General features: G+C 42.8%; 1 protein-coding gene across 1 annotated transcript in view; it reads left to right on the top strand.

The window, feature by feature from the left end:
- The window catches only part of klhl29 (kelch like family member 29), a gene marked incomplete at its 5' end in the record, with an annotated part of 117578 nt that overhangs the window by 46052 nt on the left and 47213 nt on the right, over window positions 1-24313 (top strand). Inside the window, 6 exon segments of the mRNA XM_083688576.1 lie at window positions 11576-11714; window positions 11816-11888; window positions 11890-11906; window positions 18692-18888; window positions 21650-21762; window positions 22061-22207. Coding sequence (XP_083544702.1) covers window positions 11576-11714; window positions 11816-11888; window positions 11890-11906; window positions 18692-18888; window positions 21650-21762; window positions 22061-22207 — 686 coding nt within the window.

Below are 24313 nucleotides of genomic sequence, written 5' to 3'. Positions count from 1 at the left end.
AGGAGGCTTGAACAGCTGAGCTACAGCTGGTGTTGGCAGGTCTTGTCTAGTCTGGGACTCAGGGTTACCTTAAAATACCTTTACTATCCACTCACATGGAAGTGCATTCTGTTTGATGTAAAATGCCAGTGAACTAAAGGTAACCACCATGGCACAATTTCCAGGTCACAACTGTGTTATTTGCTTGTTTTTGATATTTAGATGAATATGATGTGAGGAATGTGATATCAAAAAAGATACTGAGCAGGCTATATGGTGGATATCTTATGTTGGTCGTCCAGTTCAATCCATGTTCAGAAAGGAATTACATATAAATGATTTATTATGAAAAATTAACACGATCTTAATCTAGACTGCTTTTTTTAGACATTGTACATTATGTGCTAATGTCTCCTTAACTGAAATAATTGCGCTCAATTAATTATGTTTATTGCAAGTGTGCAGCAGTTGCCATTTGGTACATTACAAATCTATGGCAATACTGTATGTCTGAGATTAGAGGGGACTATTTGCCACATGATTATTGTTGTTTTGAACAGTAACTGAGCACTTTAAAGAATAGACGGAGTAGTGTTGCACTCCCACTCTGTTCTAGTCCAACTCTCTTCCAAGCATATGTTATCTACAGTAGCCAGCATTTCCTCATCACCGCTCAGTTGTGAGGGATTTATCATTCTGTGTGTGTGCGTGTGTGTGTGTGTGTGTGTGTGCGTGTGTGTGCGTGTGTGTGTGTGTGTGTGCGCACATGTGTGTGTGCACGTGTGTGTGTGTGTGTGTGTGTGTTTCTGTGTGTAGTTGTGTGTGCACAAGCGCGCCTGTGTGTGTGTGTGCGTGTGTGTATGTGTCTGTGTGTGTGTCTGTGTGTGTCTTTGTGTGTCTGTGTGTGTTTGAATTTATGACAATAACAACTATTGTAGAGTGGGTGAATCACCCGCCCCAGAGCAGTTGCCAATAATGAGGCCTTGAATGAGCTTAATGCTCAATGCTCCCTAATCTGTAGTGTCCAGTCCATTCTCTACTTTTTAAATTATCTTGGGCTCCAGCCATGTTGTGTTCTGTTAATCAAACTCTGGAAGTCTTTGTAACATACTGCAATAATAATTAAGATTTGCATTGGCATCTTGCCTCCCTTAAACCATGAACAATAACCCAGCCAACATACTGCCTTATAAGTCTTTTCCCTGTAGGTTCATTATTGCCTAGTTATTCAAAGTCATATCAGACGTTGCGTACTCTCAGTGCAAGGCCAATATTGACATGACATTTCACGAGAATCCAGTGTAGTTATTTGACAAACCATCACTAACAGCTCTAGCACAGCATAAAGTCATTAAATTGAGAAGCAACCTGGGTAGGACAGGGAGCTTGCGTGCCTGATCCCCAGAATAATACCTTCACATTGTGACTTACAGCTCTGTTTTTGGGGATGGCTGCTCGTCCTTACAGTCCCTCAGCCTTCGTAATGAGCAGTAGGCTACTGGGACAGCACTGGGGACATTAGGACAGAGCTCTCTAGTTCACAGAGCACGCACACAAACACACACACACACACACACACACACACACACACATACGCCATGGTCTTCTGGAGCAGCAGTCACGCAACACCTCAGGCCCAACACACACACACACACACACACACCGCAAATGACATCCTGCCTTGCTGTCACAGCAAGCCTACGGATGCTCCCAGGGCTCTGTTTGTTTTTTTGTTCTTACTGCTCTCTGACTCTGTTTCCTCTGTTTGTCCCGACTCTGCTGTGCCACCTGTGTGTGTGTGTGTGTGTGTGTGTGTGTGTGTGTGTGTGTGTGTGTGTGTGTGTGTGTGTGTGTGTGTGTGTGTGTGTGTGTGTGTGTGTGTGTGTGTGTGTGTGTGTCTGGCCCTGGCCCTGGCCCTGGCCCTGGCTCTGAGGTTACAGGAGGTAGAGGATAGGACAGTAGCTTGCTGTACTAAATATACTATTTGGGTTCCCCTTTCTCTCTCTCTCTCTCTCTCACACACACACACACACACACACACACACACACACACACACACAGACACACGCGCACACACACACACTCTCTCTCTCTCAAATTCTTTCTCTCTCTGTATTTGCGAAGGGAACAAAGGCCCAATCCACGTCCCATTTCATGGGCTCCCTGGGGGACCAGGTCCTCTCTCTCCCTCCCTCATGGTCTCAGCCCAGGGACAGTGACAGGAGCTCTGGGGGTGAGCAGCTCGCCTCAGCAGAACAGAGCAGGGAATAAAACGTCCTCATCATGAACTATTCTCTACGGCAACGGTGCCAACGCTCTCAAACACTCTGAATTCAGGACGACCACAGACTCCAGGGTTTTTCAGAGTTTTCTCCGCCTTTGCGATGGATTATTCTCTATGAATGGACGTGAACGGCTGTTGAAAAGAATGTACAAAAGATTGTCAGAGGAGAGATGTGTTGTTAGTGTGAGGAAGATCACTCAAGGTTTTGGGTTCTCTACTGTACTGAACCTTGGAGCAGACAAAAAGATGGTTGTATGTAGCTAATGGGGGGCGTGTTTTAAGTCAACCTTGATCTTATATGGGAGGATGTTAGTATTTACTTTTATTCACAACCTACATGAACACCCGGGCTTTGTTTAGTTATAGCAGACCACAAATAATGATGTGTATCAACCAATCAATGCCATTCTTGGACCTTTGAGTTTCAGTACGAGTATAACACTTTGCATTTAGATCATCATTATGATAAACAGCAGAAGCTGGATTCTGGGTGAAAGTTAGGCTGGGCTGTGCCATGGAGATCTCTTCGGGATCGAAGTGTTGACTGTTTATGTGTTTTAATAAATCACAGTGGGAGTATATGAGAGTTGTGGACGTACACCGACTGTACCATGTTTTCTCCAAACAACTTTTTGATTTGATAGGTGGATTTCACTCAAGATGGCTGATTTGAGTCAGCTGTATAGTCTGCTGTGACACTGTCTGGGATTTGGTTCAGGTGTTTCTTCTAGCAATGGTTTGGTCTCATCTCTCAATCAGGGTTGCATTTTACCAACTAGGATCAATAGGTTACCCTACTAACTTTTAAGAGGTCCTACCTCTTGATTTTTTTCTCTGTTGGTTGATTATTTCGTATTGGGCGTCCTTCAGCTACTGTGTTCCATTCCCATTTGAAGTTAACTTATCTTAATGAACAAACAAATATGGAGATGTTTCAAAAAGTTAGGGAGCCAACTTGCTGATTGTGTTTTGTGAAATATCCCCCAGCTTTCTAGTCACCACTTTGACATGGTGAAGATGTTGGAATGAAGCGTGGTGAACTCCTAGTGTTGCAATGTTTCCGGAACCTTCCCATGGATGCAGTACCTGATGGATAACTTGACATACTGTACAGTAGTGATGGTGTGGGTTGTCACAATGTCATTTAGATATCCAAGGACTGTTAATTGTTTTTGCGGACTGAATTAATGTATTATTCTACACTAAATCCCTGAACTATAGAATTTTGGCTCAGTTCATCACCCATTTCTTTAAAAAAATTGTCATAATTTGTCATGTTGAGTCTTGTCATTGTACTTTACGTTCAATCCACTCACTGTACTTAGAGGCCTTTGACATTTGTTCTGCATACAGAAAAGAAAGCTCTTTAAGAGGGGCAGAATGAGAAAGCTTTGTGCTCTGAACAGGTCTTTGTGTGCATCTGCATTGACCTCCCTCTCTCCCTCCTCTGTCTTTTCCTGCTGTGAGTTCTCCTTTGAAAACATATTTCAGATCTGCCCCTATTGATGGAGGCTCACTGGGCTTTTGTGCCTGGAAAGAGCCATTCTGACAAGCCTTTTGTTGTGCTCTCCGTACCTCAGTCACTCCTAATATATTGTATATGTTGCTGCTATTATGTTTTTCCTCAATTTGGCTAGAATAACTATTGATTTAATCAATTTGTCTTGATAATTGACAATGGTAGAAACTGTTAACATACTGTACGAATATGTCCACACAATATGGAAAGTAATGAGTGAGGTGAGTAATCACAACAATAATAATAATAATATTGATAATAATGTCAATAATAAAAACAACAATAATAATAATATTAATGTTATTAATATTGTTAATAATAACAACAACAATGACACTATTGCTACTATACATAATAATAATAAAATAACAACTATTATTATTGTTTATTTGATTGAATTGGTAATTCCTAGTAAAATAACTTATTGCATTTGACTATTTGGTCCTCAGAAAGAGATGTGTTTACCAGGAGATATGGTGCAAAATGGATGCCTGAGAGTGAGAAAGAAATATCTTGAACCACAAACATGCTCATTTACCAACCATAGAGCTGGTAGTCTGGCTAGATATGGTACCTTGGGCGTAGGCTCACTGGAGACCTGCTCTCATTACCAATTCAATAACATGATTATTATTGTGTATTTCTTTATTAGACTGTCCTATATATCACTGTTGAAGTCATGGCATTATTTTAAGCCAAATCTTAACTAGACATTTCACAGTAATATCAAAAATAATCAAATTGTGCACTGCTGTCTATAAACTATAATTTTTATTGTCCAATTGTATTTTATTTTCGTTAATTTATAGGCCAGTGACTACATAATTCAATTGATGGAATTTTAACAAATAATTGTTTTGGGTGAGAGCATCTTCAGAAACATCAAGCTAATTTTGTGGGGGTGATTTGTAGATGGTTTACATTTTAGACCAGTAAACCAGTAATCTGGAAGGTCACCTATTTGCTCGTCTTGAGAGATGAAATATCAGCAATTTTAGTCTGTTCATTGAACAAGCAATAAAGCAGTTTAAATGGCAATTAAAGAATACCTTGGTCCACCGTGTTTTTTTGTGATGGTTATCCAATTGAATTGGTTCATATGAGCAATGAAAATATTGTTTCAATAGTTCAATATATTACTTCCGAATTCAAATTTCCGGATTTTTCTTTTTGTACAGTCAAAAAATTATTTGATATACGGGAGAAAATAAATATTTCGTTAGAACTGTTCAGAAATGTTTCTTCCTAAACATTTTGAAATCGAAAATATATTGAGACAATAACCCTATCCATGCCTACACTGTCAATGTTTGCAATTTATTCCAGAAATAGTGTATTTTAATGTAGATAAACTCAGATGATGTGTTTTCATGCAGCTTTAGCGCAACAGAAGCGAATGGTTATCCATAGACAGAGCTGCAGTACTGGAGACACAGAGACATGTTGGTCACTTCAGATAAAACAGCGTCATAGTTCCAGACATAGTGTAGTAGTGCCAGGCATCACTATTGACTTATTGAGTGGCTACAGTGGTTATTTAAGGCTAATTAGCCAAAGTCAGAGTGGTGGAGGAATTGATCGTAAATACTGTCAAACAAACAGTCAGGAGGCAGAGGGTCAAACTGTGTAGGTCAATAATATACTAATACTCCACTGCATAAGCCTACTTGACATGTACTGTATGCAACATATTAGCTGGAATAAAGCATAGTAACTCTAGAGGTATTGGAAATATCTTGGATACCACTTGGAGTTATTTAGGGTTAGGGTGATTTAAACAAAGAGGACAGACCGAGAAATATATTAGAATACTGTAGACTCAGAAATGTATCAAAAATATGTGTTATTTAATTTAACTTAATTTTAGAAAATGCATGATGGTACAGTATGTATGTGTGATCGAGCAAGGTAGCACAACGGGAAATATCATGATTACTCGCTTTAAGTGATAGTTACTGTATTTTGTATATAATGTATATTCATCATTTATTATTCAAAACCACCTCCACATTTTACAAATAAAAGTGTGCATAATACATTTCCTGATGTACAGTATATTGATGTTTTTAGTATTGAATATTCTTTATTTTTTATATTACGGAATTATTATTTTATTATCGGAAGTGAAAGCTTCCACTAGAATGTTACATTGTATTTTTTTAATTGGACCGTTAATATTGTGTGTTGTTAGGGTATTGTTATTGTTTGATATTGTTCAGACTTTATTGCCTAGATTCACTGATTTTTGTACAATTGTTTCTCATAAATCGCCATCATACAGTATGTATTTTCGCACGCTATATTTCATTACTACTACTATACATCCTTCTCTGTTCTCTGTTCATTTTATGACCCTTGTTTGCTCACTGCTCTTTTAATATCTTTTGATAAAGTATCCCTTAAATATCATGCCAAATATTTAATTTACATTTTCATTTTAGCATAATTAACGGTAACTGATGCCTGTTGTTTTGTGGAGTGACTTGAGTTTATTCATAAATAAGAGTGGGATGTAGGTCACAGAGAAATGTGGAGCTAAGGAGCTAATTAAGGCTCAACTTATTCATCAACACAGCACAGAGTTAACTGTCACAAATTCAATAACTGCTGTCACTGTTCAACACATTTATGATTGTTTTTTTCATTTTGAGACTGAACTTGCTTTGTAGATACGTGTTTGCCAGGGAAATGTGTGTAATCAAGCAGTGAAGGTTAGCTTCACCAGATGTGTGGTGAGCATTCTGGCACAAAATGGCCAGGTGGGATTTGGTAAGGGTTCTGTTTAACTGTAGTTAAATTGTCTTTGCATTTGACTGGCTGGCTGTTTGAACAGTCCTCTTCTTTGTGGTTTCCAATGGTTTTGAATAATTTTAGTAACACATATAATATCGCCTTCAAAAGTGTTTTCCGCTTACAATGTGCAATACACTATACAGAATCTCCACACAAAATGGCGGGTTTGTAGAGGCACAAACTTTGATTTCAACCATAAAATGGCCCCAAATACTGCCAGCCAATGATGTGCTCCGCTGTCCCTCTACAGTAGCCTATCACAGCTCAGTGTATGATGCATGTGTCTGCTTCTACGCACAGCATGTAACACAGATAAGGAGAGCAATTTGATTGGCTACTGGAGAGAACATAAGAGCACACCATTGGCTGCTGCACCTGGAGTCATTTCATGGTGTTGTAGGGTTACTAGGGCTAGCAGCAGAATAGGCGTACATGCCCCCAATTTTAATGAAGCGTTTCAATATTTCAACCAATGAGGAAAAGCCACAGCTGGGTTGTGGTGGCTAAATTAAAACGCTTGTACAATAAACAGAGTGCAGGTTTTCTCCTCTCTTTATAATTGATATTTACATACTCTGCATCCAGAACATCTGCTGGATGTGTGTCCCGCGAACAATATGAACCCGTTTTATCCTCCCTGTAGGTACCACCATAGAGTGGAGCGAAACCCAGCATTAGCGGTACACCTCTCAGAGTCCATTACCAACGTTGAGACGTGTGGTCTTTCCAGACCTCCATGATCACATTTAATATGCCTCTCCTCCACCACGTTCCACCCCGGGACATAGAAAGGGGACGCTGTGTGCTGTTTCATGGTCCCAAGTGATGATGGGTTGTTCTAGGGTGCGCGTTGACCCACAGAAATACGCCATAATTAGCTTTTCCATCAGCCATTCAGGTGTGTCCGTTCAGCTCAGAGGGAGGGAAGCCATTGTTTGCTGACGACTATAGTTCTCTTTCTCTTTCTCTCTCCTTCCCCTTCGCCTGATTCTGCGTCTCTGGGTAAATGGGTGCTATGCTCCGTGGCAGATTGAAGGTGAGAGCCATATCGGTCGCTGGAGACCCACAATGCAAACTCCAATTACAATGTATTCACTATTCACAGTCGCCGCGCTGCACAATAATCAGATAGCTGCCCAACTGCCAGTAGCACTGGCGCGGCGTGTGTAGTAGGCTCAGGCTGAGGGAGTGGAGATGGAGAGATGAATAAGGAGCAAGGTTACTGCCAACCACCATGTGTGCCGTGTGTGCGTGTGTGCGTGCGCGCATGTGTGTGTAGGTGTGTTAGGTGTGTTGTTGCCATGAGTAGCTCTGCAGTTCTGTTTGCAGTCTGACGCTGCCGTCGTTTTCTTATCCCACTCTATATCTCTACTCATGGTGAGAGAGTTTGTCGTGTTGATTCCACGTTGTTGATGAAACCACTGTAGTCTAATCCAGCCGTCTTTTGTTGAATACTATTCATTAATTCCAGGCATTGTATTCATTATGTTTAATGGTCAGGAACAGGCAAATTCAGTTGTTAATTCCCTGATATGAAAACTCTGACAAGGATCCTCTGCTTAGAAACAGGTTTTCAACAGCAGGCTCGGAATTGCACTTATTTATCATACAGTTTAATGCTGTATAATTTTGTCCGCTGAATTAATTCCGTCCTGAGCTCCCAATATCAGTAAAGAGGGAAGGAAAAGATAAATGAATGGATATTCCAGCCTAACACAGGGGCTAATGTCAGCTCAGGTTAATTGAATCCTAGTCTTTGAATCTGGCGTGAACATATGAGTCTTTCAGGATGATAACACAAAGTCGTTTATGCAGTAATGTTGTGGACCCAGTCGTTCGTCTGATCAGTTCCACATAAATTACTATAGTTTTGTAATGTGCACACGCACATGCACACGCACGCACACACACACACATACATACATACATACATACATACATACGCACACACATGCGCACACACACACACACACACACACACACACACACACAATCATACACGCATGCTCGAACACATGCATACATACACACACACACACACACACTAAACATAGTATGAACATTCTGTTAATCGATCAACTTTCTTACAGGATTTTGGTAACTGTGGCAGTCGACTGTATTGCCTCTCATGTCTCTCTGCAATGTACACAGGTACTTTGATAAATCTCCAAGTTATTGTCTGGCCATTGCCTCACGTCTTAAGAATAAAATCATATTAATAGCCTACTTACCTATGGTTCATCATGTAACATTTTCATTCAGAAATAGGCTTCATCACAATTGTGGGAAATTGGAGTTTGTGTAATAGCTTATGATGAGATTCAGATAAGTACCCTTTCTGGTTACATAGCTGGCAAGTAATTCATCAGATGTGACACAGTTTGAAACCCAAATCTAAAGTCAAATTGCAGGAAATTCGAGGGGCGCGCAATTACAAAACCAGCGCTACAGTGAAAGAGATGGTAGCAGTAGGAGACTCATTGTTAAGTTGTCAGATATCCACTGTTGGCTTAGCCTACTTTGACTTGCTTGGATATTTTGCCTGGGTGTGGCCTTATTGTTATCCCCACATATTGGTGAGCCGCTCTACGTCACTACGACATCATTTGACAGATTTGCCTAACCGTTGTAAACCGTAGCCTAATACCCAAATGTTACTGTATCACGGCCATCTGCCCACCACGATTAAATGCCTCTACAATGGAATATGTAAGGACATTTATGCTTTCCTCTAAAATTGTCGTGCAAATCCGTGTAGCTCATGAACATAACACATCATTTTGTCTCCACACACACTCATTGGCTTTTTGACTTGCCGTGCCTGTGGAGTTGTTGAGTGTGAGGTAGATACTGCCCCTAAAGAAGGATCTAGGATCATATTATCCTTTGAGGATACAAAAATAGCTGAACCTGTATCAGCAGTTAGCACCTACTCCCTGCAGCGGACTCACTACATACGTCATTGAAGCTCCAGTATAGAATGTGGTCCCCTCTACATGCTAATACATTTCCAGTATTGTACATAGATGGTCCCCTCTATGTAGTTAAAGCTCCAGTATTGTACATAGATGGTCCCCTCTATGTAGTTAAAGCCCTACTATTGGACATAGTTGGTCCCCTGTATGCTAGTCAAGTTCCAGTATTGTGCTGTACATATTTGGTCCCCTGTTGTGCTGTTGAAGCTGTAGTATTTTACGTAACGTAATAGCTTGGCCACTAATTACATTGAAGCAAATAAGCTCCGATCCCTAATACATGCCAGGTCATAATAAATTGTTGACCGGTAGCCTATGTATTCTCTGTTGATATTAGCAGATGATAAAAGCGATTCTGGATGACTGTTAGATTCTGTGCGACCGTTGCCGGTATGTATTCTCGTCGGACAGTAGCAGCTTTGTATGGAACGGTAAATACATGACCGTATTTATCAAAGATGAATGTTTTGACTGATATACTGTAGGCTAACCATTTTCACATAATGCTGGTTGATATTTGTTCTCACTATGGTATTCAGCTCTGTCATATCGCAGGTTTGAGCGGCAGTTTGGCAACAGTGGTGGGGTCTAAACAAAAAAAATTTTGGTCTCCAATAGTAGCCTGTCTCTTTTACACGCCTGGCGCACTCTGTGGTTAAAGTAAATAAACGCCCAGTGCTACTAAAATACAGTACTATTAAAGCCCCAGTATTGTACATAGTTGGTCCTTCTATATCCTAGTAAAGTTGCCGTATTATATATAGTTGGTCCCCTGGATGCAGTTAAAGCTCCAATATTGTACATAGTTGGTCCCCTGTATGCAGTTAAAGCTCCAGTATTATACATAGTTGGTCCCCTGTATGCAGTTAAAGCCCCAGTATTATACATAGTTGGTCCCCTGGATGCAGTTAAAGCTCCAATATTGTACATAGTTGGTCCCCTGTATGCAGTTAAAGCCCCAATATTGTACATAGTTGGTCCCCTGTATGCAGTTAAAGCTCCAGTATTATACATATATGGTCCCCTGTATGCAGTTAAAGCCCCAGTATTGTACACAGTTGGTCCTCTGTATGCTGAAGGAGCTGTAGTATTGTACATAGACGGTGAGGGACCCCTCTATAGGCTATAACAGTTTGTCCTAGTCTCCCGCTGTCTTCCCCTCTCAGCATCTCCTCATGGTGCCTCATTAAAAGACCGGGAGGAACAAGCGCCTACGACCCATCTCTCCAGCACAGCTAGTCCTTTCCCTGGCCTCTCCATATGCAGCTCAATGGTAGCAGCTGTGTATTTCTCACTGCATTGTTAAGTTAGATTGCCCCTTGTTCCAAAGGCATTATTTATCTATGTATTTATTTATTCATTTTAGAGAGGATGACAAGTGTGAAGATGTCTTTTTTTTGTGCCTGGAGATTTAGTGTTGTTCAATACATCGGAGCTCACTGGGTTAACTTGTTCCCTGAGTAGGAGGATGCTGGTAAAATGCCAAAGAATATTGTTATAACGATGAATAATGCATTCAAGTGTGTTTTCAACCCACACCTCTTCTAGATAGTTATTAATTTGATTCTGTTACATTAGTTAAATTCATATATAGGCCATGTTCATACAGTATATGTATACTATACAAGCCAAATGCAGTCAAACAATGTCTTGTCTTTCATATTAATCCTAACCTTTAATATCAGTTGCATGCGATGTAGACTGGTTTGCTTATCACTTGACTTACATCTCAATACATTGTATAACTTAGGAGCTTGCCTACTGAATAATACACACACATCCCCTGCCTATATATTCAAATGTTGTTGTTGAAATGTATGATGTACGATTTTCCTCTCTACTACATAATGAAAACTCATTGTGTTAAAGACTGGCCAGTAATATTTTTGTTATAATCTGCACATTTCTATTGTCTCAATTCTGTTTTTTTTTTCTGCCATGATATTTCTATGATCATTATTTTTCTATAAAAGATAGATTTCTAAAGTGGAACATGGCATTGTGTGTTTCTTTTTTGTTCTACAGAGATGTTGAAGGAGTTGAACCAACAGCGCAGAGCGAAAGAGTTTACAGACCTGAAAATTATTGTTGAAGGCAAAGAGTTTGAAGTCCACCAAAATGTTCTAGCTTCCTGCAGCTTGTATTTCAAGGACCTGGTGAAAAGGTTTGCCTTCCCTCCCCTCTCACCAGCTGTTGATCCAATCTGTTCTTTTCGTAGGGCGCATTTGTGTCGCTTTTTTTTCCCTCCCCCTCTCTCTCTTGCAGGTGTGTGAAGACTTTGGTTCCTATCACAGGGCCAGCAGCCATTCCTTCCTTCTCCCGCTCAAATGAATGTATCTCAAAATGGAAAGAAAAGGTCAACCCTCGTCTTTACCTTTCCCTCCCATATAGAGCAAATTAACCACATTTCCATTTTAATGAGCAGAGAAAAACGTTCCATGACTGGGGGATCTTTTAAAAAAAACAAAAAATCTCACTCATAGGGGCTTTAGCTGAAGAATAACAAAACATTGTGCACTTTGAGTGCTAATTTTCCAAAGCAATGATACGGCATATGGGTATAGGGAAGGGTTTTTCTGAGCTTCCTTATTTCGGTGTTTATATCTGGGGCTTTTGAAGAGAAAACATCCTTTTCATATGCTAATGATTGAAGGTTAGTGCACTGAAAGGATGGGGAAAGCTTCAGAGTTGCAAACAAAGGACAAAGCAGAAGCACATGTATCACCGCTTACCCAACCACTACTTTCACAGGTAAACATCAACTCCCATTAATGTATTCATTTGAAGTGGATCTGAGGTGTCCCCAATGCTATGTCCCTCATATGTCTCTAGGCTGTTTTGCCTCCATAGCTGTGTGTGTCTGTGTGTGTACGTGCGTGCGTGTGTGCGTATGTGGTGGGTGCTGGTGTGTTTGAGGGTACCTACAGTAGTGGTGCCTGTACAGTGTGTGTCTGTGTGTCTGTGTGTGTGGGTGCTGGTGTGTTTGAGGGTACCTAGTGGTGCCTGTACATATGTGTGTGCGTGTGTGCCTGTGAGTGTGTGTGTGTGTGAGTGTGAGTGTGTGAGAGACTGTGTGTGTGTGTGTGTGTGTGTGTGTGTGTGTGTGTGTGTGTGTGTGCGTGTGTGTGTGTGTGCGTGTGTGTGTGTGTGCTTGCTTGAGTGTGTATGTTTTTACTTCTGTTATCCACGGGGAGGGAATACCATCTTTTAATGTCCTCATCCTTGCTTCAGATCCTTGCAGGTGTTTTTCGACTTGATTGAGAGCCCTGGAACCACTGTTGTTTCATTCTGTTGACACGTGTGTTTGTTCTCCTGTGCACAGCACAGAGGAGAGGGAACAGACAGACAGAGGCGTACAACAGTGTCTGTATAAGCCTCGGGGAGGTTGCCAGTTGCCCTGCAGCCATGCTGCCTCTACAGTGAGCTCATCAGAGAGCGCCATGCTGCTTATCAGCGGTGGCGGCGAGGCAGAGAGGCAGAGAGGCACAGAGGCACAGAGGCAGCCAGACGCTGCTCTTCACTCACACAGATACGCTTGTTCCTGCTGAATGGGGACACGTACCGGGAGCGTAGCGAGCACAGGCCCTGTCAGACACACAGCGCCACAGAGCCACATCTGTACAGAAGGCCACTCATCACACATCTACACACATACACACACACACACACACACACACACACACACACACACACACACACGCAGCAACATGACCTTGATGTGACAGAGGACCCTAAAAGAATCAGACTTTTTTTTTAAATATATATATAATTGAAGACTCCGTGCTGGTCGAGTTGTCAATCGGATTCTCTTGGTTTTTTTCCCCCCTTTATCCGAGCCAGAGTGAGTTAGGTTATGCATAAAGATAGGGCCCCCTAGAAAGAGACAGGGTCCCCAGAGAAAAAGGCTGAATTCGATCAGGCTTGGAGTTCATCTTCCTGCCTGCTGCCGACATTCTAATATTTTACTTGTTTAATGTGGGTGCTTGATAGAGCAAATTCTCATTAAGTGTATAATTAATTGTAAAACGACCTTAATTTGTCATCATAACGCAGGCGTCTCTCATCGAGATTAAATCAAAAATAGAAATTTCTCATTTAACCGCACATTTAGCAGAATATTTCATTAATATGTTAGGCTAATTATTAATTGTAAAAGATGTCAACTGTTTGACATGATATAGTCATGATAATCTATCAATGCACAGACGGTACAAATACCACCTCCAATAATTGGTGTTGACTTTATAAGGCATGTGTCACCTCACTTTCATCAACTTGTTTCCTGCCAACACTAAAGGAGAAGTGAGGGGGGGAGAGAGAGAGAGAAAAAGAGAAAGAGAAAGAGAGAGGTGAAAGGAACTGAGAGAAGAGAGAGAGGGAGAGAAAGAGAGGCCATTTTAGTCCTGCCTGGGAGGTGTTGTGCGGTCAAGCAGAGTGTGACTGGCTTGGTTAGAGCAGAGTAGAGAGGGAGGCGGGCCGGTCATTGAGTTACAGCCTCTCTGTGCCGTTCAGGTCGCTCTCCAGCGCATCTGGAATTATGCTGATGCCACACATGGCCCACGCAGTGTCCAGCTCTTTATGAGGTCAAATGAAAGAGAGAAACGCCCTCCTCAAACGCTCCCCCTCCCTCCGTTACGCCAGGAGGTATTCACTGCTGTCGAGTCTCCCTGTTATCTCCTCATAAACTGTGTTGACGTGTGCGTGTGCCTGTGCGTGTGCCTGTGCGTGTGCGTGTGCGTGTGTGTGTAGGCAGATAGCCATCACTCAGAGAGAAAGTAGAGATGCAATATCAGAGAGTGAGAGAGTGCACATCTCTGCTTATTTGCCCTGACCTCCACACACACACATATACACACACACACACATATACACACACACACACACACACACTTAAGAAATTAAAGTCTAAATGGGCACATTTGCTCCGCTAGTGCTCCATGAAATGGCAAAGTAATGATGCAAATTCTTGTTTACATTTAAACAGTCGTTAAATAAATTGCACCAAAATGTTGTATTTTTTGTAATTTAAAGTAAAGTAATTTCAGTTGATTCATTCTGTAGTGTTTTCAACATTAGCTGAAGTTCTGTCATGTTTTCAACAGTTCTACTTATTTTTATAATATGCACATAAGCTACTTTCCATTAAAAGTTATTTCAAACATCCATGATATTTAGAATATTTTGGATATTTAAAGTACCTGCTAAATGCTAATTTATATTCAGTTATATTAAAGGGTCAGTGAAATAATGATAGATGAGTCGCAATGAATGTGCAAAATGATTGCTAATCCCACTAGAGATAAAACTAAGATGAGAGACGTAAAAAAGTACATTCACTTTAACTGCTCAAATCCAGAAACACATCAATTTTGAGTAAATCATTTTCTCTCTCTTTAAAGCAAAATTCACACCCTTGTAGAAAAGATTATTGTATTTCGATGAAATCTCAAAGTAACTCCCCTCTCTCTCTCTCTCTCTCTCTCTCTCTCTCTCTGAAGTATAACTTTATTTATCTCACCCCAGTATGCATTGCACTTGTCAGAAATATGCCATCTCGACCACACTACCTGAAGGATGTAATACTGCTACAAAATGTGCACACACGCCCCACACTCACCCGCCAAGAAAGCTATTACCTTACCCTTTTAGAGGCTGATGCACAGAGCAGAGAGACAGATCACCCCCAGTAATTCCATTTTCCCCCTCAGGATTTCCCAATAAGTAGGCTCTGCAACCCTTTAATTTATGGCTATAGTGCATCTGTGCGGCTCAGTAATATAAAAGCACAAAGTCTCTGAGCAGTCCTGACACACACTGTTTTATGTAATCTGTTTCTTATTTTTCTCTTTTCTCACTGTTTTCATCTGGTCCTGACTCACCCAGGGCATAGGGTGTTCTGACTACAGGAGAGGGCTAGGGTGTTCTGACTATAGGAGAGGGCTAGGGTGTTCTGACTATAGGAGAGGGCTAGGGTGTTCTGACTATAGGAGAGGGCTAGGGTGTTCTGACTACAGGAGAGGGCTAGGGTGTTCTGACTATAGGAGAGGGCTAGGATGTTCTGACTGTAGGAGAGGGCTAGGGTGTTCTGACTACAGGAGAGGGCTAGGGTGTTCTGACTACAGGAGAGGGCTAGGGTGTTCTGACTATAGGAGAGGGCTAGGATGTTCTGACTGTAGGAGAGGGCTAGGGTGTTCTGACTATAGGAGAGGGCTAGGGTGTTCTGACTATAGGAGAGGGCTAGGATGTTCTGACTGTAGGAGAGGGCTAGGGTGTTCTGACTATAGGAGAGGGCTAGGGTGTTCTGACTATAGGAGAGGGCTAGGGTGTTCTGACTATAGGAGAGGGCTAGGGTGTTGTGCTATATAGGCTTTTACAGCTTCTCTCTCAGAGAGATTGTCCAGCTGAGACTAGAGGAGACGTCATGGTCACTACAGTACAGTACCTGTGACATGTCTCATTTAGTCCTTTGTCTCAGGGATATATTGGTACGGTAACACCTTTTTGGTCCGGCTGGTTATAAACCTCTTATTAACAATATGACATTGTTTTTAGTCATTGGAGTGAATACGTCAGTGGTTTGTATACATGTATTATACTAATCCTAATTAATGTGCAAATTATAAAGATTGATTTACTCACAGTTAGTGCCATGGTTAACAAACTATACTATTTGATGATGGCTTATAAGCGGTTTATAATCAGACATTTAAATCAATTGTCACCAGCCCATGATACTGTTGCCCTGTCGTGGGTCAGTACTCTAACCTGACCCTCTTACTTGTCCCTGTGAGCACCTGTTCATCTAGAACACTCTAACCCGTACTATAGGCATGGGTGTGGAGCCACACACACAAACAAGCACAAAACAAACTATACTTCACAGTATACTGTATCGCCCACTAATTTCATGTTTTATTTACTGTCATTGATGGCAGAATAAAGGTGATATGACCCATTTAGTTTCTCCCAAAGTGTTTATTTTGGATACGCTTCTTTGATGCTCAGTCTATGGGAATCAGGGATTTCTATTGCTGAAATGAATTTTTACAGAACATGTTAAATACTGTAGAATATACCCTATAAACCGGGTCTTGTGTACCGGTACACATTAGAAAGCCATGTATGTCACCCCCCTCTCTGTCTCTGCTCCACTGCACTTTGACAGTCAAACCTGACTTAGAGACTGAGAAAATGAATGAACCAGTGCATTTTTTCGTAAACAGATTCCTCTCTCTAAATATCCCTCTCTTTTTCCTTCCCCCCCTCTCTCTGTCCCTCTATCACATTCTGAAAAACAAGTCTGCAATCAGATGCAGCATAAATATCCACCTCTCGGAAAGTCCCGGAAAGCAATTTCCATAACAAAAGTGCTCAGACAAAACAAATTGCCACTCGAGCCGATTTGGATTGCACTAATTGACCTGGTTGATGAGCATGCTCTTGTTTTCTTTTTTTACCTCTTTTTTTATTCTCCCTTTCTTCTCTTCCTCACCTCCTCCATCGCTTAACCCTGGACTACACCCCCCTCCTCCCCCTCCTTCTCTATTTTAATACCGCCACTGCAGAGCTTAGGGCGGGAGGCAATAACACCATGTGGCTTTTTGCTTTGCAGGAGGAAAAGTGTAACTACCTTGGTTTTTCCAGCCTACTGTACTGTATGTCCATCCAGAGACAAATACCATTGTCTTTTTGCCTTTTCCCCTCTCACGTCCTGAGATCGCTCTCAATGACAACTAATGTCTCAGTTCATATACAGGCTACTGGTGAATATTGCAGCTGGTGGGACAAAGGCTTTGTTTAGGTGTGGCGCTCGTTGGGGGGGGGGATCTCTTATTTAAAAGACCCAGGCACAGTCATGGAACAACTCCCCCCCTCCCTCAGAAGGATGGCTGCTGGCTCCCTGTGGAAGAACCAACCCCCTCCCTCCCTACCACCCTCTCTCCCTCTCTCCCTTCCCCTCTCTCTCTCTCTCTCTCTCTCTCTCCCCCCCTCCCTCCTGCTTCACTCTAACCATTCTGTCCATATGTATGTTTGTCTGTTTGTCTGTCTGCCTTTCGCCAAATTGTGACTGTATGTAATGGCACTTAAAGAAGGAATCTCACACATCTCACTCTCAACACAAACACAAACACAAACACATCACAGACAGACGCTGCATCATCAGTGGAGTAAAACGCTGTGAGCGACGGAGGCGAACATCCTCCATCCATCTTAATGCACAGTAGTTTTCATATTGTTTATGTCCATAGCCACAGGGGAAGGACACACTATCGTTTGCATTCTGGGGCATTGATTCCATTTATTTTGCCCTTGAGTGGATTATTGTTTCACATGGGACATTAAACAGCGGTGGTGAGCCGTTACTCAACGCTCTCACACCCCCCCGGGGAGTTCTAACATGTGAACTAATCAGAGCCATTTGATCCTGATGATGTCACAATGTAAAGGGATTCTAAAGCAGACAAGAGGCCCGAAGGACGGCTTTTTTAGAGAGATATCACGTTCTGTTGCACTGCACATCAAAGCCTCCCAGCCAGCCCCAGTTTATAATACTAATCTACGACAACACCAGTGGATTTGTAGCTTTGATATACAGCACACAAGACTGCAATAATGCATTCCTGGAGCTCGACAGCAGCTTCCAAACACAAGACAACCCTAACCCTAACCCTACCATAGCTTGCAGTCTTCCATCTTCATCCATCCATCAGTGTATAAGATTTTGTCACCCCCCCCCCCCAGTCTCTTGTCTCCCTCAAGCTGCCACACAATCATGTATGCATGTCGATTCATTAATACACCTATGCATACATGGAAAACACATGTTAAAGCATGCATTTTGTATATTTTTTTGCCATAAATAAGACAAAGCAATAACTTGTGCATCCCTAATCTTTGTTTTGAGAGAACATTTTGTTTCAGATGCAGAACTAAAGTGTGTACTGTAGTTTCATAAAACCCTAGAAACCAAAACAGAAGTTCTTTACCTTCCCCTTTTCTACTTTATGTTGTATTTTATTGTGTAATGATTCTGTTATTTTTCCCCCATTTCCTGTGTGGGTGTGAGTGGTAGCCTAGGTGTGTCAGCGTGTTTCGCTGAGCTGCCTAACTCTCCTGTCTCTGCCATGGTTGGTTCGTCAGGTCTTCGGGAGAGACGCGGAGCGGGGAGAAGCTGGAGCTGACCATGAGTAACATCGGAGCGGACGTTCTGGAGCTGCTGTTAGAGTTTGTCTACACAGGATCACTGGTCATAGACTCAGCCAACGCCAAGACCCTGCTGGAGGCTGCCAACAAGTTCCAGTTCAACACTTTCTGCAAAGTCTGTGTGTCCTTCCTAGGTATGCAGAACCCAGTGTCGCTGTGTGTGTGTGTGTGTGTGTGTGTGTGTGTGTGTGTGTGTGTGTCTGTCTGTCTGTGGTGTGCTTCTGTGTGTGTGTGTGTTTGTCCGTGCATGCGTGTGAAATTTGTGTGCCTTTCCTAGATATGTAGCCTAGTTTCAGCAGTACATTTCAGAGAAGTGTTTGTGTTTCCTAACTATGTTCAGCACAGCATAAACTTCTTGTCAGGCGTCCAAAGTTAGCTAGCTTTTCCTCCGGGGTAGTGAGAGATTTTTGCTTCTTTACACCCTCTGCCTGGGCACTGTGCCTTCTTTCTCCCCCCCCCCCCCCCCCCCCCCGGTCGTCAGGAGACGCCAGTACAGATTTATAAAAAGGTCAGGGTACAATTGTCAGTTAAATGTCAAATCTGCTGGCGTGAGCTAGGATGGAATCCACAGATACTAAAGGCAGAGCAATACTTGGACAAGGTGTGGAGATAGGAGGGGGGATGGGGGGGGGGGGGTTGATGTTCTGTTTTGGGGGTTAACTGACGAGCAAATGGGTAGTTATGGGTTTAGGGGGTCAAGGGATTAAGATACTGCTAATGTCGTGATTTGAGTAGCATTTAATAGAGATGGTTTGGGGTACCTGTAACACCAGGGATATGAGGACTGAATCTGAGAAAGAAAGGTCAGAGCAGGGAATCAAAGGGGAAAGACAGCGTAGAGAAAGAGACATCGATTTGCTTTTCTCGCCTCGCCCCGAAAAATATGGACTTGTACCTTTTCAGTGAAAACAGAGAAACCATTTGTTGTTGGCTGAGACTTCATCACTATCAAAACGTCAATCCATTTCTCCTCAACATGATTCATGACATTTGAAAGCATTAGAGAGGAGAATGTACCGGTACACAACACCATGTCCTTGAACATAGAAATTGATGTCATGTCATAGTTGAAGTTTTAACAAATGCACTGAGGGGAAATCGAAAAAATGTGCCAGGCCTATTTTTCACCCATTGTGGAGTGATTCTATGAGAACACACATAAACATACAAATAAATCCGGCTCCCACATAGTCATTTAAAAACAATGGGTACAGTACAAACAAAGTTGCTTCATGATGGTGGGTTATTCCCAGTTTGTCGATTTGCATCGAAATTGCTTTAAAATTAAAGTTTGGTGGTTAGGGGTTTTCCAGCGAATCAGCAGTACAAGTATGTCCATTTAGTTAATTCAGTCCCTCAGATACAGAAGTGACCTTCATAGTGAGTGTCGTTGGGCACTGTTCCCACTGTGGCGTGTCTGTGGCGTGTCTGTGGCCTGAGATTTACAGCCGGAGGCGGCAAAAGCCAAGGGCTGGAATAAAACTCTACTGTTCCTCTCTCCATGCCGGCGAACGCTTCAGCGGGTTTATGAGCTACAGTATGGCACATACACACACACGCATACGCACACACACACACACACACACACACACACACACACACACACACACACACACACACACACACACACACACACACTTCCACCTCTCAGACACACACACACACACATAAACACATACACACATAGAAGTCTGAAACGCACAGACAGACACCCACACACACAAACACAAAGGTCTCTCAGACACAGACAAAACACATCTGTTCCATCAAACACCACAACAGACGGAACATTAGACGTTTGTTTTTCTTTGAGTTTAACACGTAGAGTTAAGTTAAAACTTTACTCATACTTTGATGGCACATAAACCAGTATTTTATTTCGCCTTGTGTTGTTTTGGTTAGATGCTCCATGATGACCTTTACTGAGTTCTATTTATTTTGGGAGAGCTGAGTGTTTATTGATGTGGGGTCGGGGGGTGGTGGCTCAGGCCAATGACTGCTATTTGATCAGGCCTCTCACTGTTGCCACAGACCAGGGTGTGGTGTAGTCTGTGTGTGTGTCTGTGTGTGTGTCTGTGTGTGTGTCTGTGTGCGCGTGTGCGTGAATGCGTGTGTGTGTGTGTGTGTGTGTGTGTGTGTGTGTGTGTGTGTGTGTGTGTGTGTGTGTGTGTGTGTGTGTGTGTGTGTGTGTGTGTGCTGGGGAGTTCATTGTAACCATGGCAATGAAAAACCATAGGGTGGGTCTGTTTCTGATGTGTGACCCCCCCACCCTGCCAGCCCTTCTCTGGTCATCACTATCTGGCCAGAAGTGTTAGAGAGGACAGATCACTAGATGATAAAAAAAGACTTCTAAGTTCTAACAATATCCCAAAATAAAACTTTTGTCCTTTTATAGCATGGCCTTCTAGTGCCTCCCTGTGTGCCTGTCTGTCTGTCTGCCTGTAGTGTGGGCTGGGATCTGAAAGGTCTTTACCTGGCTGTGCTAATCCCTGCTCTGCCATCCTAGCCTGCCTGCCGCCTGGGTTGCACTGAGCGATCGATTCCCCTTGTTGTTTGTCCCTGGAGCTGTTTGAGTTATTACACTCTCGCCCCAGCCTCAGATACACACAGGGATAGATGATAACCCTCCCCCTTTCCTAGTTCTAGGATCTTTTATGGATGTGTGGTGGATGACTATTACCTCTCCTTTTCTCCCCTCCTCTCTCTCTTTCTCCCTCTATCTTCACTCCTCATCTGCTCAATCTGCCCCTACCACTCTCCTTCCCCTCCCTCCTTCCCTCTCCCTCTGCGCCCCCCCCCTTTATCACCCCTCCCTCTTATCACCCCCCCCCCCCCTTCCCTCCCTCTTATCAATGTCTCTCTCCCACTCCTCTCCTTCTTTTTCACCGTCTCCAGAGAAACAGCTGACTGCAGGTAACTGTCTAGGAGTTTTGGCGATGGCTGAGGCCATGAGGTGTACGGAGCTCCATAACATGGCCAAGGCCTTCGCCCTGCAGAACTTCCCTGAGGTGGGTTGGTTGGTTGGTTGGTTGGTTGATTGATTGATTGATTGATTGATTGATTGATTGATTGATTGATTGATTGATTGAATAACATACAGTTTGTGCATTTGTATCCCTCCTATTATTTGAACAGCACATTCACTCAAATTATGGGGGATGATTTTTTTTTGGTGTGATTATGTTTTTTTATAGATTAGAGTAATGCCACAACAATACATGAGCATATTGGCCTGAACAATGTGAAACTAGGAAGGAGGGGGAAACGATTGGGGTCTTTAAGGTTTTGTTCCAACGTTGCTTTCAGGTCGCTGGGCAGGAGGAGATCCTGAGTGTGTCTAATGATGACCTGGTGGCGTATCTGTCCAATGACAGCCTCAACACCAAGGCAGAGGAACTGGTCTACGAGACCGCCATCAAGTGGATCAAACAAGACCCCAACACCAGAGTGCAGGTGAGGGACTGTGGGATGAGGAGAAGGGAGTCTACGGTCTGGGGGTGCGTCAAGTGGGTTTCTATGGGCTATAACACTGTACAATCCATTCCTGTATGCTTTTGCTTCCCCAAAATGAGTCTTGTTAACCCTGTCTTGTCAATCACAGAGAACAGACTACCGTCGACTACTTCCTGGTTGACACGGTTGATTACATCCTCTGTATCAGTGTTTTTCACCTCCGACAGGCCTCATGTCTTCATCAACAACAGTCACATGAAGAAGTTCCTGGAGCATGTTAGCTGTGACTGGCAGTGACCCCGCGGTGTTGATCACCATGGTGCTGTAGACGCAGCTGAACACACTTGTTTATGATCCCTGGGGTGCTCTGGCATCACCCTGCGGTCTATTTAAAGATGCTTTCACTATGTTTATCACACAACACCTCCTTTTCAGAAGCTAACAAGCCGCTCCAGAACAGCTCCTCTTACGACACCTCCTCTCTCGCTCCGGTGTTATGACTCAAATCCATCGGAATGTTGTCACACTTTGTTTTTTTTATGGTTTTGTATGTTTAATGTGTGTTATGTTTTCCAAAGAAAATGACCGCGGCAATCAAGTCGTTATCCCAAAGAGGATGCATATGTTGACGGTGAAGAACAGAAGTTGCACAAACAAGAGGAGTCGATAAGTCTTCCAGTCACCACGGCAACTGCTCCATGAATATGACAAGAAAAATGGATTGTAGATATCATTCATGTGGTTGGAGGAGGTGGGAACACTCCGGGATAGAGATCTTTATGGATCCAATCCTAAAGCCATGAATAAAGCAGGGCCGGAATTCACTCACTTTAAACTCATTTATGGCTGTTTAAAAATGTAGGTGAGATTATTACCAGGGTAAATTGCATCAGTCCATCACTGGAAGCATCAGTCACCCAGAACAACGTTTGCTCATCAGCATCCGGGTTTGAAGTCGGGTGGGGGGGGTGGGGGGGGGGGGGTAAGGTTCGGTTAGGCTTAGATGTGCATAAACTTGTCAACCTCAGAGAGGAGAGAGAACATGTTGGCCTGTTGGCCGAGCAGATCAGCCACTCTTGATATCTTTGTCACTTTGGTTATTTGCACATGGGAGGACGCATTGGCGCAACCTCAGGAGTGACAGCAGCATATGCACCTGTGTGTGTAATCTCTCCATTATGCTGGATCAGTCATGGAGCATACAGCTCAACGGCTGACTCTGGGTCAGGAGGCAGGAGCAACAGAGTTGTGTGTCTGTGTGTGTACTGGCCAAGAGTAGAGTAGAGGCATTTACAATGGAGAGGTGAGAAAAAAATGAGCCTATTAAATAGCCGGGTAATCGCGGCGCTGACATTTCTAACATTCAGATCACTCAATATAAGGCCCAAATGTACATGGCAGTTATTATGTCTTTTATTCAATTAATAGGCTAAGCTGGTAGCTTATTCTTGTATATTCTTGTGTATTCTTGTATCTGGTAGCTTATTTTTACATCTGTGATGTACCGTAACTGCAATAGTGCATGGAGCCGTCCCTCATCCTTTCTGCAATTTGTTTGTAGATCAGGTTAGGTACAGCCTCGACGGAAGGAATTAACTTACCAGGGTAAACAGATTTTCTTGCTGTAAAGATTTTTACACTACACCCACTCAAAGCTGTACCTGGATGAGGCATACATGAGATAACATATGTCTGATTAACCATGTCTGATGTATGCACAGTAACTAGCCAGAAAACATGTTTTTGGTCAACAGATTTCATTGATTGATTGATTGATTGATTGATTGATTTTATTATATGCATGCAGAGTGTTTGATACCATTCCTCGTTTCATTCCATCCATTACAATGAGCCCGTCCTCCGATTTCTACCTCCACCAGCCTCCCTGGCTGTGTACTATACTGTACACTTGCAGTATATAACCATGGTAGAGCTGCTGGGCGTGAGCCATACCATTTCTCTGTGCTTACGGAGCTCTGTGTGTGCCACTGTTTCTGAGCATCAGAGGCCTCGCTCCAACCAATACAGCTCAGCAGCAATCTCACACTCTATTGGAGTGGGAAGGATCTCAGGCGAGGGGACAGGGCAACGGAATGGACAGAATAT

Source organism: Argentina silus (assembly GCF_951799395.1).
Source record: "Argentina silus genome assembly, chromosome: 17".
Lineage (NCBI taxonomy): Eukaryota > Metazoa > Chordata > Actinopteri > Argentiniformes > Argentinidae > Argentina > Argentina silus.
This window is presented reverse-complemented; position numbering and strand designations above follow the sequence as displayed.